This window comes from Chionomys nivalis, chromosome 1, assembly GCF_950005125.1.
Source record: "Chionomys nivalis chromosome 1, mChiNiv1.1, whole genome shotgun sequence".
Classification (NCBI taxonomy): domain Eukaryota; kingdom Metazoa; phylum Chordata; class Mammalia; order Rodentia; family Cricetidae; genus Chionomys; species Chionomys nivalis.
Window position 1 is genome coordinate 36955571 of NC_080086.1, and position 12787 is coordinate 36968357.

Genomic DNA, 12787 nt, shown 5'->3' on the forward strand with positions numbered 1-12787 from the left:
CCGGATGTGAAGAGAAGGGGTCAAGTTCCGAGCCTCTTTGGAAGATGCAGGGACGGCCTGGAACAGGACGGGAAGGATCCAGACCCGGCTAGACTACAAGGAGAAAAAAAAGTCCCCGCCCCCGCCCGGGGAGTTGTGGGCCGAGTCTCCTTAACGCCACCGCCCCCCGTAAAAGTACACACTTCTCCTACGCCGCAGCAAGGAGGGCGGGGCCTCCTCACAGCCAATGAAGGATGGCCATGTGCCATTGCGTCATCCCATGCTAACCAACCAGAAGCGGCGCCGGGCTGCACCTGTCCCTCTTTTAAAGGACCGCGGGTTAAAGGCTCTCTTAGCGGTTTAGTAGGACGTACACACGACGACGGCAACTTGGTTAGGTTAACTGTGTTGGTCTTTATTTGAGTGCAGGGTAGGGTCCCGGGTCCCATGCCTCGCCGCAGCTCCCGGGGCCTCCCGATTGCAGGTTGCAGCTGTCCAGGGCGGCCCGCAGAGCCTGGGCCACTCGCTCCACCCTGTCAGCGGGCTGCCCGGTGCTCCGGGAGCAGCCTCCCTGCAAGACGTCCAGGAAGCCGGGCAGCTGCGAAGGCAGGGAGAAGAGCGGAGCGGCGCGGAACGGGGCGGGTACAGCATCGGGGTGCAGCAGCCCGTCAAAGTAGACCCCGACGTAGTGGCCGGCCGCCCGGCCTTGCAGGAAGTCGGGCAGCACGCAGCTGAGCCAGGAGGCGAGGGCGTCATGCGGCCCCGGTCCCACAGTCTCGTGTTGGAGCCACTGCTGGCACTGCGCCACCGCCGCTGGCGAGAAGAGGAGGACCACCACGCCATCCTCCTGCAGGGTCCGGCGCCGCTGCTCGTGGAACCAAGCCAGGGCCCCGTGCGCGCTCAGCTCGCGGCGGCTCCACAGGTCCACGGCCACGCGCAGCGGCAACTGGCTCAACGCAGACGCCAGTGCGCCCACCAAACGCTCATGGCCCTCTCCCTCGGCAGAGTGGAGGAGCAAGGTTGTACGGGCCCTAGGGGCAGCTGTCGGGAGAGCCAGCCCGTGTGGGTGAGCCCGGACCTGCCTTCCCTCCATCCACTGGAGCCCAGAGTCACCCTTTGAGGCTGTCCCTTGGAAACCCGGACAGGGAGGCGCTCACCTTTCACACGATCCTTTTTTAGAAGGAGAGAGAAGAAAAGTGCAGCGACCAAGAGTAGGCAGATCAGCCACACCAGGACCCAGCGCTTATGGATGTCTGGGATAGACAAGGAAGAATGGGCTAGTTAGAAACCTTATACCTTTTGCTCCGTTTCACAGAGGAGGAAAACTGAGACCGGTGGTAGACTTGGAGTAATTTGCCCCAAAGTCACAGTGTCAGAGCTTGTGCACTGAAAAAGCTCCATCTATATCTGTGTGACCTGCCTCAGTTTTCAAGCCTGTAAATTTGGGATAACGGTACTAAGTGCATAGGGTTACATGTAAAATACAAAACAGTGTCAGGCCTCCTAAGTGCTTAAATGTGAGCTGATAGTGCCCCTTAAGTGTGGGGTTGCAGGCCCTTAACCTTGTTGTGTTGCCGTGACTGCAATAGCCTGACTGCCCCCCCCCCTTCTGATTCAGTCGTTCACTCTGTGGGTATCCACCAAGATCTGCTTGAAACAGCTTTATTCTAACCCATGAGGAAGCTGGTGTTGCTGGGAACATAAAATCCCAGATCTCATGAGCCTCCCATCTTCCTCCCAAGACTCTCTAACCATGCTGACTGCCTTGGAAACTCTCAGAAATGTTCTGCACAGTCTTAAAAATGCAGCTTGACTCCCTTTACCTAGGTCAGACCTCACAGGCTGGGACCTTTCCCCCCTGAACCCTTCATCCCACCTAGGTCAGGCAGCCACTCTGCTCACGCTCATTCACCCCCCCCCTCCCCGAACCCTTTCCACTGCTTCGTGCTTCCTTGCCTAGCACTGTTACAAGATCACACCTGCAAACATTCAATAGTTCATACTTCTTGGATGTTCTCGACTGGGCTCTTTTAGACTTGCGTTGGCAAGGGCAGGTTCTGCCTTTTTGGTAATGCTGGGATCTCTGAAAGTGTGTTCTCGGTCTCTGTGTGTCTCTCTCTCCACACGGCATGGAGCATGTGTGGAGGTCAGAGGACAACTCTAGGCAGTCAGTTCATCTGGCTCCCAGGGAGCTCCGGTTGTCAGGCTTGGTGGCAAGTGGCTTTACCGACTGAACCATCTTTCTGCCTCTGGTTTTGGAATGGATAAAGGGATGTAGCTGTGCTGTTTTTGAGCCAGGCAAAGCATCGCAGCCATTGCCCAGCACTGTAGTCCCTGTCATCAGAGTCAGCTCCCTACCCAGGAAGAGCAGTTTGTGGCATACTCACACTTGTCCATGGGGCAGGCCCATAGCGCTCCCAGGTCATCCTCCTTCCACAGCTGTAAGACACAACCACAGGCCGGGTGTTGCTGGCGCACGCCTTTAATCCCAGCACTTGGGAGGCAGAGGCAGGGGGATCTCTGTGAGTTTGAGGCCAAGCGAGTTCCAGGACTGTTACACAGAGAAACCCTGTCTCAAAAAAAAAAAAAAAAAAAAAAAAAAAGACACAACCACGGGCCCCTGCTTGCTGTTCAACACCTAATAATTTCTGCCCAGCCTGTTCAATCTCCCATCCTCAGCTCTGCATACTTCCCTGCCCAGAGCAGGCTCCTGCTTTTGCTCAAGCTGTGCCTAAGCTGAGCTCTATGCCAAGTGGGGCCTTCCTCAAAGCTCTAGACCCTAACACTGGGGTGTATATCTCTTAGCCAGTCTCTAGCCAGAAGTGAACACCTGAGGGACGGGAACTGTATGTTCCTGCTCTTTACCGACCCAGGGCTAGACACAAAGAAGCGGAACAGGTCGGCCAGTGCGGGTTTGAAGGATCTTGCCTGTAGGCACTAGGACCTGTTCTATCACTAACTCACCTGAACGCACTGGTGTGTCCGGAAGTCTTGCAGCAAATGCTCTCCAAGGCGAGCAGCTCTCTGCAAGTCAAGGGAAGGAGGGCTGTCACCTGGGGCAGCATGGAAGGCGCTGCAGTGAAGCAGAATTGTTTGTCGAGAGACACTGGGAGACTTGGGAAGCCATTGGGAAGGCATAGGCACGCGCATGCACAGACACACATACACACACACACACACACACACACACACACACACACACACACTTCCAAGAGCACTGTACTGGGCCTGACAGAGCAGTAGCAGAATAGAGGGTAATGGGATGGAAGGAGAATATGAAGCCACAGTTGAGACGGAGCCGGGAAGGCCTGGAGGGAGATTCCCTGGTCCTCACCGTGGAGGCATTGCTAGGCAGTGCTGTACAGCCACTGGATTCAAAGGCACAGACTGATGTGTCGTTTAGGCCGGTTCTCATCTCCACTAATAGCATATCGTCCTTGAAGGGCCCCAAGGAGTCTGGGAGGAGGGAGAGGCCACTCTAGTAAGACCCACTCAGGAGTTGCCACTTGTCTTCCGCCCATCCCCTGACTTTCACCCCCAGAAACAGTTTCTCCATGGCTCACCCCGATTGCAAGGGACCCTGTCCCAGCCACCCTCAAGCCCCACTCACCAGCCCACAAGCATTCTTGGAACTGTACCTTCTCCAAGCTGCTCACCTGCTTAGAAGGGGCCAGAATTAGGAGCGCTAGGAAAAGCAAGAGCCAGGGCCGGAAAGTCCACAAGGGAAGGAGCAGGCAAGAGGAAGCCCGTCAGGCTGGCTCTGTACTCTGGACCTGAGGTTAGGCACATCTGGGTTCAGCTGCAGGATTGGGAGTCACCCATCTGTCTCAGAGCAGGCCTTGGGAGAAGACCTGTGCTGACGGAGCTTACAACCCTGCAGCTCTCTGGGTCTTGAAGCACCTACAACCGGTCACCCTTACCTGCCACCTCAGAGGAGACTCATTCTTGGCCTCAGCCAGCCACCCACTGAAAATCACAGCCTCTGCCCTTCCCCATGCCTTCAGCTTTTACCACACCATGGGTTTCACTTTAACGTGCTCTTCAGTTATATGTATTGTTCACCTTCCTTCCTTAGGAACAGGTTCTGTGACGAGAGGAACAGCTCTTGGTTTTGTTCACTGACAGAGCTGTCTCAAAGTGGCTGGCACGTAGTAGATAGTCAACCAATCTGTTTTGTTTTGAAACAGTCTTAATCTTTAACCTAGGCTGGCCTGTCATTCACTACAGCTCAGGACAGGGTGGCCTCAAACTCAGGGCAGCACGTCCTCCTGCCTCAGTCTCCCAAATGCTAGGAATATAGGCACGAGCCACCTTGCCCAGCTAAATCTTGAATGAATGCTTTTATTTTTTTTATTTTTTTTTAAAATATTATGTATACAATATTCTGTATGTATGCCTGCAGGCCAGAAGAGGGCACCAGACCTTGTTACAGATGGTTGTGAGCCACCTTGTGGTTGCTAGGAATTGAACTCAGGCAATGCTCTTAACCACTGAGCCATCTCTCCAGCCCCGAATGCTTTTATTTTTTAACCTAAAAATTGTTTTATTTTTATTATTAGTGTGTCTGTGTATGATGTGTGTGACAGGGGCATGAGTTCCAAGAAGTACCTGTGGACGTTGTAGTTTGGGGAGGAGAATTGGTGCGGGGTCCCACCCTCAGCCCAGTGCTTTTGATTACCATTCTGACCTGGACACAGAGGTTGGGGTGGCCTCTCACCGATGGGAACTCATAAGGCTTCTGTGGAAGGCAGGAAATAAGTGAAGTCGCAAAGGGAAAACCTGGGGTCCCCCTTTCTCTCTCCATCCTGGGTATGCCTTTGACCTCACATTCACAGTGACATTCTCCTGGAGCATTGGTGGCACAAGGGGCTGGCAGGGAACCTGGTCTGGTGCCTGCCAGCACAGTGCCACCTGGGCCGGCAGAGAGCATGGTGCATTTAGCTGCCATGTCCCTGGGGACAGCACCTGCAGCCTAGCTATGTGCCAAAGGTTCCGGTGTGCACGGGGATCTAGAGAAGAGAGTCCGGGTTACTGAACATGAGTCAGCCTTCCTACGCAGCCAACCCCTTGCCATAGGAGATCCACTCACCTTCCCGGAAAGGGCAGAAACTGGTCCTAACAGAGTCTGGCTCCAGGGGCCACACCTGGGAAGAAAAAAGTCGATCCAACCCAGTCATTCATCCATGAGCATGTGTCAGCCCCTGCTGCATTCCAGGATACACTCCTTGAGGTCTCATAAACACCTCTTACAGAGCTCTAGAGATGGGAATTTGGATTCTCTCAGTAAACACTGCCATGTGGCACTTAGAACATCTTCTCTCAACTTGGGGCGAGGAGCTTGTGCTTGTTTGTTTTTCTATTTTTGATTCAGGGTCTTACTATGTGTCCCTGTCTGGCCTGGAACTAGCAGAGATCCAGCTGCCTTTGCCTTCTGAGGACGGGGATTCAAAGCACACACCATCATACCTGGCTTTTCACTCAACTGTTAATGAGCGCCTACTGTGTGTCTTAGCAGTGTGGTATACACTAAGAGCCTTAGGTTATTCATCTTGATTCACTTCACAACCATTGTGTGAATACCGCCTATGTATCAAATACTGTGCTAGGTTTGTAAGAGCATCATCACCATGTGCTTAACACTATGCTGTGAGAAACCATTAATTCATTCATCAAATGTTTAACCAAGAGAACCTGCTCAGTGGTGGGCACTGGGCATGGCTTTGCTGTTAAATCACAGCGCACATTTCCTGAACATCTGACATGTGTCTTACCATTGTGTTTGGCAGTGGGGATTTGTTCATTCATCTCTACCGCCAATATTAGCACCCACTGTATGCCAGGAACTGTCCAAGAGTCTGGCAAAGTTCCTATGTTTGAGTAAGATAGGCTTTGCTTCAAGGAAGTCACAGACTCACAGTTGTAGTAAGGATAAACTATGTAAATGTTAGTCACTTACCCACTTCCAAATATTCACTGAGCATCTTACCTACGCAACAGAAAGTTAGACAGAAGCCCAAACGTTAAAGGAAGTGACACGTGGACAAGAAAAGCCAGAAGGACAGGGAGATTGGGAACTAAGAGAGGCCAGGAGAGTGGAGAAGCTTTGGGAAAGAGGGGATGTGAGCCGGGAAGGTTTGGGTACTGGAACAGAGGTGGGAACTGCCTGAGGAAAGGCAGGGTGGGCGAGCGTTGGTCAGCAGTTCCACGGGAAATAACAATCTTCTCATAAAGGAGAAGTTGGAAGTCTACTGGGAAAGGTTCAGTTAAGGGTAAAGCTAGGAAACCAGGGATGGCAGAAAGGCCCTGGAAAGGGAAGTAGGGTGTAGAGGTTGTTGACTACTACAGGAGAGATTATAGAGGCCCAAGGTGAACTGAAGACTGAGAGGAAGGGGAAGAATGAGTAAGAGGTCACGTGGATGGGACTCGATGAATAATATCACTTGCAGTTAGAGGGAGTGGCCACAGCCAACATATTCAAACCTAGATGTGGCACCCTTCTTTACAACAACCCCGGGAGGGTACAGTTGATCCAGACTACAGATAAGAAGCAGGCTCAGAGAGGCAGTGGCCTGCCCAAGGTCATTCAGCCTGTAAATGGCAAGGATTCAAGCTCATTTAAGCATAGAGCATGGGTCCTACCCTTCACGGGAACGCGAAGAGGGAACGCAAAGAGGAGGGAAGGCTTCAGGGAAGAGGTGACATCTGAGTCATGAGGAACGGTCCTGTGGGTAAAGGACCCCAGGAGCATTCTGGGCACATAACAAGGAGAAGGCACAAGACAAGAGTAAAGGGACAGCCAGCCACCCAAAGGGGCCATGGTCCCTACAGAGTAGGGAGAACAGTGACCCTAAAAGATCGGAGGCCATCCCTCTGTACCTCCCTAGCCCCGTCTCCCACGTGCAGGTGGATTCTGCTCCTACCTGAATGCAGAGGCAGGGAACCAGGTCTGTATGGTTTAAGGTAATAGTCTGTGGTCCAGTCTGTGGGATGAACAGATGGAAGTGAGTTAAAAGATAAGGAGAAGAAACAGCGAGGCCCAAAGCAGAGGGAAATAGGCAGACAGACCCCCACACACACTGCACCCCTTCAAAGGTCCCCTTTGACAGTTTGCACACATCCTTAATGTGGGCGTGAGCACAGGGTGAACATGGACCTGAAGGAGAAGCCTCACCAGGTTTTTGTACCTCCAGGGTTTGAGAGGACCCTGGACCTGATCCCAGTACAGTAAGAAGCCAAAGTTCTGCTCCTCAGAGACGTCCAGTACCAAGTGAACACTGTCACCATCTGCAGACACATTGAGCCAGGGCAGGGCTAATGGGGAAAGCAAAGGGGGTGGGATTCAGACTCCCCTCACCCTTCTGCACAGCCAAGCCTGGGCCATACTCACCAACTGCCCCATTGGAAATTCCACCAAACCCTCAGACTAGGAGGCCCTGGGAGGACAGACCAGCCTTTGTCCCCAGCCACAAGCCCAGAGACAAACCCACAGAGGCTCCAGCTTGCATCGTGGGACAACTCTTCTTCCTCTGCAGCCCGTAGAATCCTGCTACCTCCTCAATGCCAATGACTTTCCCTGGACTCTGCCAATGCCCCACATAGTAATACCAGTAAAAGCTGCAGTGCTTGCAAAGCTTGCAAGACCTTAACCAGCCTAGTTTCTGACCTCTCTCTAACCTCATCTGTTAGTACCTTGTCTTGACCACTTTGCTGCAAACACATGAGGTTTCTTCATATTCCTTAAGCATGCTCAATCTTGATCCTACCTCAGGGCCTTTGCATGTGCTGCACTCTCCCTATGGAACGCCTGTCTCTCAAATACAGGACCCTTCACATCCCTCGCTACAGTACCCGTTCTCACTACTGTGACTCTCAGTCTTCCCACCCCTCTCTTTTGACTTCTCTCCAAACTCCAGTCACCATCTACCTTACTGCACACCTTACATCTACACAGGTCTACTGGATCTTCTCTCAACCCTTCCCTAATCCCAGCTCCAGCTCCATAAGGATTGGAGTTTCAGAGAGTTTGCTTATTAATTTCCTTCCCGTCTATAACCGTATCTGGCACGGGGTAATTATTCAGTCAATGTTTGTTGAATAAGGAAAGCCACCAACACTGCGTGACAAGATGAGATGCCTGCTGTGTGTCTGTTCTCGAAGCCCCGGCGCCTACTGAGCTTCCTGAGGTGCCAAAGAGGAAAGCCAAAGTGTTGAAAAGAAGAAAGAGAAGATTTAGATGATTTCAAAGTTTAAAAACTGCCACCGAATTCATGGTTCACCTTGTGCACGTTGTAGAAGTCGAAGCATGTGTAAACACTGACACAGCTGGACCAGATGTGGTGACACACACCTGCAACCTCAGCTAAGAAAGAGCTAAGGCAGGAGGATCACAAGTTCAAGTTTAGAATGCACACACACCCTAGCAAGCTCCTGTCAAAACCAAAACAACATAACTATATAACCACGTCACTGAACTAGCTATTAAAGCCTCTTTGCTGGACGCGATGGTGCACATGCAATCCCAGCACTTGGAAAGCAGAGGCAGGTGGATCTATGTGGACATGAGACTTGTGAGTTCTGGTCCAGCAAGAATGACATGGTAAGACCTTGTCTCAAAAAAAAAATCATTGCACTTTTAACTTTTTATATATGTTATATATGCATGATAAATTTTCTTTAGAAGAAGATACAAAATAACAGTCCCTATTTCAGGTTTAATATCATTTCCACTTTGTTTTATGAATTTGGGCACCATAATCTTGGCAGTACTTTGGGCCACTATATGTTCCTGATATTAATGAATACTTGTTATAAGAAAAGGTTTATCTTTATACTTCCAATGTCTGGCATAGATGAAGTAACTACTACAGTGCATGTGGAATGAGTGAATGAATGAATGAATGAAGGACCATGTCCTGTGACTTTTGGAATTTGGCATCCCAGGGCTGAAGTCAACCAAAAGTATGCATTGTGTGAACTCCAACCCTGTTCCTCCCTCCACCCAGCCCACTGTCCCTAGCCCCTACCCCAGCAGCTCTGGATGCTGTCCCGGACTTCAAGACCCCTGCAGTCTGGGGAGAGATCACAGAAAAACCTCCAGTGGGGCTGGGGACCAAGGAAAGAAGGGAGGCAACCCAACCCATGGGGAGATACTGAGAGGGGCTGCCTATGCCCTGAAGATCACCCACTTTTATGTGGGCACAGAGCACCCATCCCAGGAGCTGGATGCACCAGGAACTGGCTATGGAGGATACCAGCTCAGATTCCTGCCTGCAAGTAATGGGGGAGTGACCAGAGGGACCACAGGCTAGGGAACCAGGGCTCTTGGTCACTTACCAGGAAGCTGCTGGGTGACATTGAGTTCTTTCTGGTACCTGGGCTGTGTGTAGGACCAGATTCGCACCTCAGACCCAAGACCAGCCTCGAAACAGTCAAACACTGCAGAACCCTATGAGGAAAGGTGGTACAGGGCTCAGAAGCCAGGCCAAGATCTTGGGCTCATATGGACAGACCACTCTGCTCACCCACTGACTTTTTTTTGGGGGGGGGGCAGTGTCTCTCTGTGTAGCCCCAGCTGTTTGGGGAACTGGCTCTGTAGACCAGGCTGGCCTCGAACTCATAGAGAACTGCCGGCCTCTGCCTCCCGAGTGCTGGGATTAAAGGCAATTGCCATCACCACCCAGCTAAATTCCCTTTTTTGAACAGGTCCCCAGTTCTGAAGCAAGTGTCTGCCTGTGTTGGCAGGCTTAGGATTAACCAGGCCATCTGCGTTGCTGCCTACACCTGTTGTCATGGCCACTTGGCCAAGGGGGGAAGTTGATTAGATATACTAGTGCAAGCACCTCAGTGTGCTCATGGCTGCACTGTGGAGTCAACTCTACAGATTAAAAAAATGTGTGCACATGCGTGTACATGTACGTGTGTGTGTGAGAGTATGCATGTATGTGTGTGTCCGTGCGTGTGTGTGTGCATGCGTGTGTGTACATGCGTGTGTGTGCATGCGTGTATGTATGTGTGTGTGTTGCTGGGAATCAAACCCAGGACTCTGAGTATGTTAGGCAAGCGCTCTATCACTGAGTTACATTCCCAGCCCTTTATTCTTATTTTATAAAGTCATCAAAAGTTAAAAAGGACTTTTCATGAAGGAAGTTATAAACAGCCAATAAGCATGTAACAAGTGACTTCGTCAGTCATTAGGGGTATGCAAATTAAAGCTGTAAACCAAACACAGTGGCATGTACCTGTAGTCCTGGCACTCAGGAGGGTGAGGCAGGAGGAGTTCAGCCTAGACTACACAGCAAGATTCTGTCTAACTAAAAACAAGGTCTGAGAATGTAGCGCAGCAGTAGACAGCTGCTTAGTGTGTACAAAGCCTTAGGTTTCGTCCCCCACATTCACATAACAGATCAACAACAGAAACACCAGCCAGTGGGCTGTCTAGACCCCCAGCAGGTAAAGTGCTCGCCACCACGCTAGACAACCTGAGTTCAGTCCCCAGGGCCTTTATGGTAATAAGGAGAAAACCGACTCTAAGCTGTTGTCTGCCCTCCATCTGAACCCCCAGGAAACATACATACATACACAATAAATAAACAAATTCAATTTAGAAATATAAACATTACCACCGCACACGTCCACACAAATCCCCAGTTATAAACCACAGCATACATAGCAGAATGGCTAACATCTAAATTTTAAAATGCCAAGTGTTGGTAAAGATGGAAGCAACTGGAAGCCCTATTTGCTGCTGGTGAGCGAATGAAATAAAATTGTCCCAAGTCAAACATGTGATGTAGGAGTTTCCTTATCCTGATTTTTTTTTTTTAAACAGGGTTTCTCTGTAGCTTTTGGTTCCTATCCTGGAACTAGCTCTACTAGACCAGGCTGGCCTCGAACTCACAGAGATTCGCTTGCCTCTGCCTCCCGAGTGCTGGGATTAAAGGCGTGCACCACCACCACCCGGCTCCTTATCCTGATTTTATAGACAGAAAAACCACCACGAAGGCTGAGTGGGCTCGTTGCTTAGATCAGACCCAAGATTTAAAGAAACAGTGCCTGGGATTGTGGCGGGAATGTCAGATTCAGAATGTGGCTACTCAGCAGGAGAAGCACTTCACATACCACAGACTGACCAGGCTGCACCAGGACAGCGGGCACCTGTATCTCCAGCAAGGCACAGCGGGTACTGGGGTAGGCCTGGAAGGAGAGCACCACCTGGGCCAGGAGAGAGGCTGTGGGTAAAAACAGGGGTCAGCCAGGCCACAAGCCGTGGGAAAGACCCTGGCAGGACACAGCGGCTGGGCCACTGACTCCTCACCGTTTCTAGGTTCCTGGAGTTCCAAATCAGAATTCTCCCCTTCTTCAGGCTCTTCCCAGCCCCCTGCAAGGAACAGAGAAGAGAGTAAAGCCAAAGTTAGACACCTTCTCTGGGCTTAGATTCCCTTCCAGAAATGCCACAGTTGGTAAGCAGAGGCCTGGGAGAACAGGCTGGCCTAGAGATGCTTGTGCCAGTGTCTCCAACATTGCAGATGCGCACAGAGTCTGCAGTTCTCATGCCTTTCCGGGGCACTCTCATGAGTGCACACACAGCCACAGGACTCCCCACTCACCATGCACAGCTAAGTGCACAACCACGCGGACACAGAGGGCACAATCAGTCTCCTGTGGGCACCGCAGCACCAGCTCTGTCTGCAGGCACGTAGGCACGAGCACAGGGCCCGGGGCAGACTCGATGCTTCCAGGCAGGCAGAGCACGTCACCATCTGGGTGTGAAGGGTGGAGTGGGAGCTGAAGCTGCTCAGAGCCTGATTTGGCTTCTGACACCTCCAGAGGGCAGGGGGGCTAGCTCAGCCTCTCGGGGCTGGGGGTAAACAGTCCCTTCCCTTTCAGCTAGCCTGAAGTTCCCGCTGTTTAAGTAGCAACACTTACCCCAGAGGTGGCAGGAAAGGCCCTGTGAAGGAAGGAAAAGTCAGTTTACACCCCCAAATCTCAGCACCTTTCCTTGCTTGACAACCCCTTCCCCTGCCTACCTCCTTCTGGGACTCCCCACCTTAAGCCCTTCCCTGCAGACAAGACTAATTCTTGTCCCCTTTCCATCATCCCCATCAGCACCAGACAGACCAGACAGGGCGGTTCTGATGGAGGCAGTGACAGGAGCCAGATTAGGGCTCTGAAGAGTCACAGACTGAACTCTCAGCCTTCCCCAGTTTCCCAGGACCCCAGACTCACTAGAGAGCAGCGTGCGGTGTCGTGAGGCTCCACAAGCCTCTCCAGAGAAACCACCACAGGGCTTCGGCCCAGTGCCAAGGACAGCAGGAACCAGGACATTGGCATCTTCCAGGTGCTACACAGCACCCAGGCCTGAGGCCCGGTCCTGCCCCCCCGAGGGGGGGCAGACCCCCCACCCCTGCTGCCAACCAGCCCTGTGTCCCTGAGAGAGAACAAGCGCTAGAACTGCTCTCCAGCCATACTTTCCCACTCGGAGCCCGGACTCCGGGCCCAGTTTCAGCTGGAGTGCTTTCGCTTTGACTCCCAGCAGGCTGTTCCCGCCCCACCCTGTCCTGTCCCTCCCACCAACTCCAGGCTTAGGAGCCGGCAGCTTTGGACTGGGGTGGTGGCTTCTCCTCCTCCTCCTTGGCTGACACCTGGCAGGGAGGAGCTCTGGGAAGGCAGCACAGCTGGAGCCAAGCTGAATAAGGTAACTGTTACCCTGGATTTCTTCAAACACGAAGACTACCTATGACTGAGAAGACCCCAGACTTGTGGCGTGCAGGCTCGTGGCAGCTCAGGTGTCTCCACTTCCTATATGACC

The 12787-nt window shown here is 52.1% G+C and overlaps 1 protein-coding gene across 5 annotated transcripts; it reads right to left on the minus strand.

Moving 5' to 3' along the window:
• Nucleotides 1-360: 360 nt before the first annotated feature.
• Nucleotides 361-12492, minus strand: Il17rc (interleukin 17 receptor C). 5 transcript variants are annotated; one of them, XM_057769035.1, is made up of 18 exons: nucleotides 12205-12492; nucleotides 11905-11926; nucleotides 11586-11738; nucleotides 11294-11356; nucleotides 11098-11207; nucleotides 9313-9424; nucleotides 9003-9047; nucleotides 7151-7290; nucleotides 6900-6959; nucleotides 5069-5123; nucleotides 4807-4988; nucleotides 4667-4717; nucleotides 3590-3635; nucleotides 3314-3435; nucleotides 2944-3003; nucleotides 2367-2418; nucleotides 1137-1232; nucleotides 361-1020 (listed from the first exon to the last, which is right to left on the minus strand). In XM_057769035.1, the coding sequence occupies exons 1-18, from the start codon at nucleotides 12307-12309 to the stop codon at nucleotides 395-397; spliced, it is 2100 nt and encodes a 699-aa protein (XP_057625018.1). In that variant the 5' UTR covers nucleotides 12310-12492; the 3' UTR covers nucleotides 361-394. The 5 variants fall into 5 exon arrangements, with proteins under 5 accessions (XP_057625018.1, XP_057625011.1, XP_057625002.1 ...); XM_057769028.1 differs by having other exon boundaries at nucleotides 4658-4717; XM_057769019.1 differs by having other exon boundaries at nucleotides 3590-3638; nucleotides 4658-4717.
• Nucleotides 12493-12787: the final 295 nt, after the last annotated feature.

Coding starts and splice junctions, on each gene's coding strand:
- Il17rc (XM_057769019.1), bottom strand. CDS start 12,309: ATGCCAATGTCCTGGTTCCTGCTGTCCTTGGCACTGGGCCGAAGCCCT. Junction 11,739..11,904: donor CCTTTCCTGCCACCTCTGGG/GTAAGTGTTGCT, acceptor CTTCACACCCAG/ATGGTGACGTGCTCTGCCTG. Junction 1,021..1,136: donor AAAAAAGGATCGTGTGAAAG/GTGAGCGCCTCC, acceptor CTCTCCCGACAG/CTGCCCCTAGGGCCCGTACA.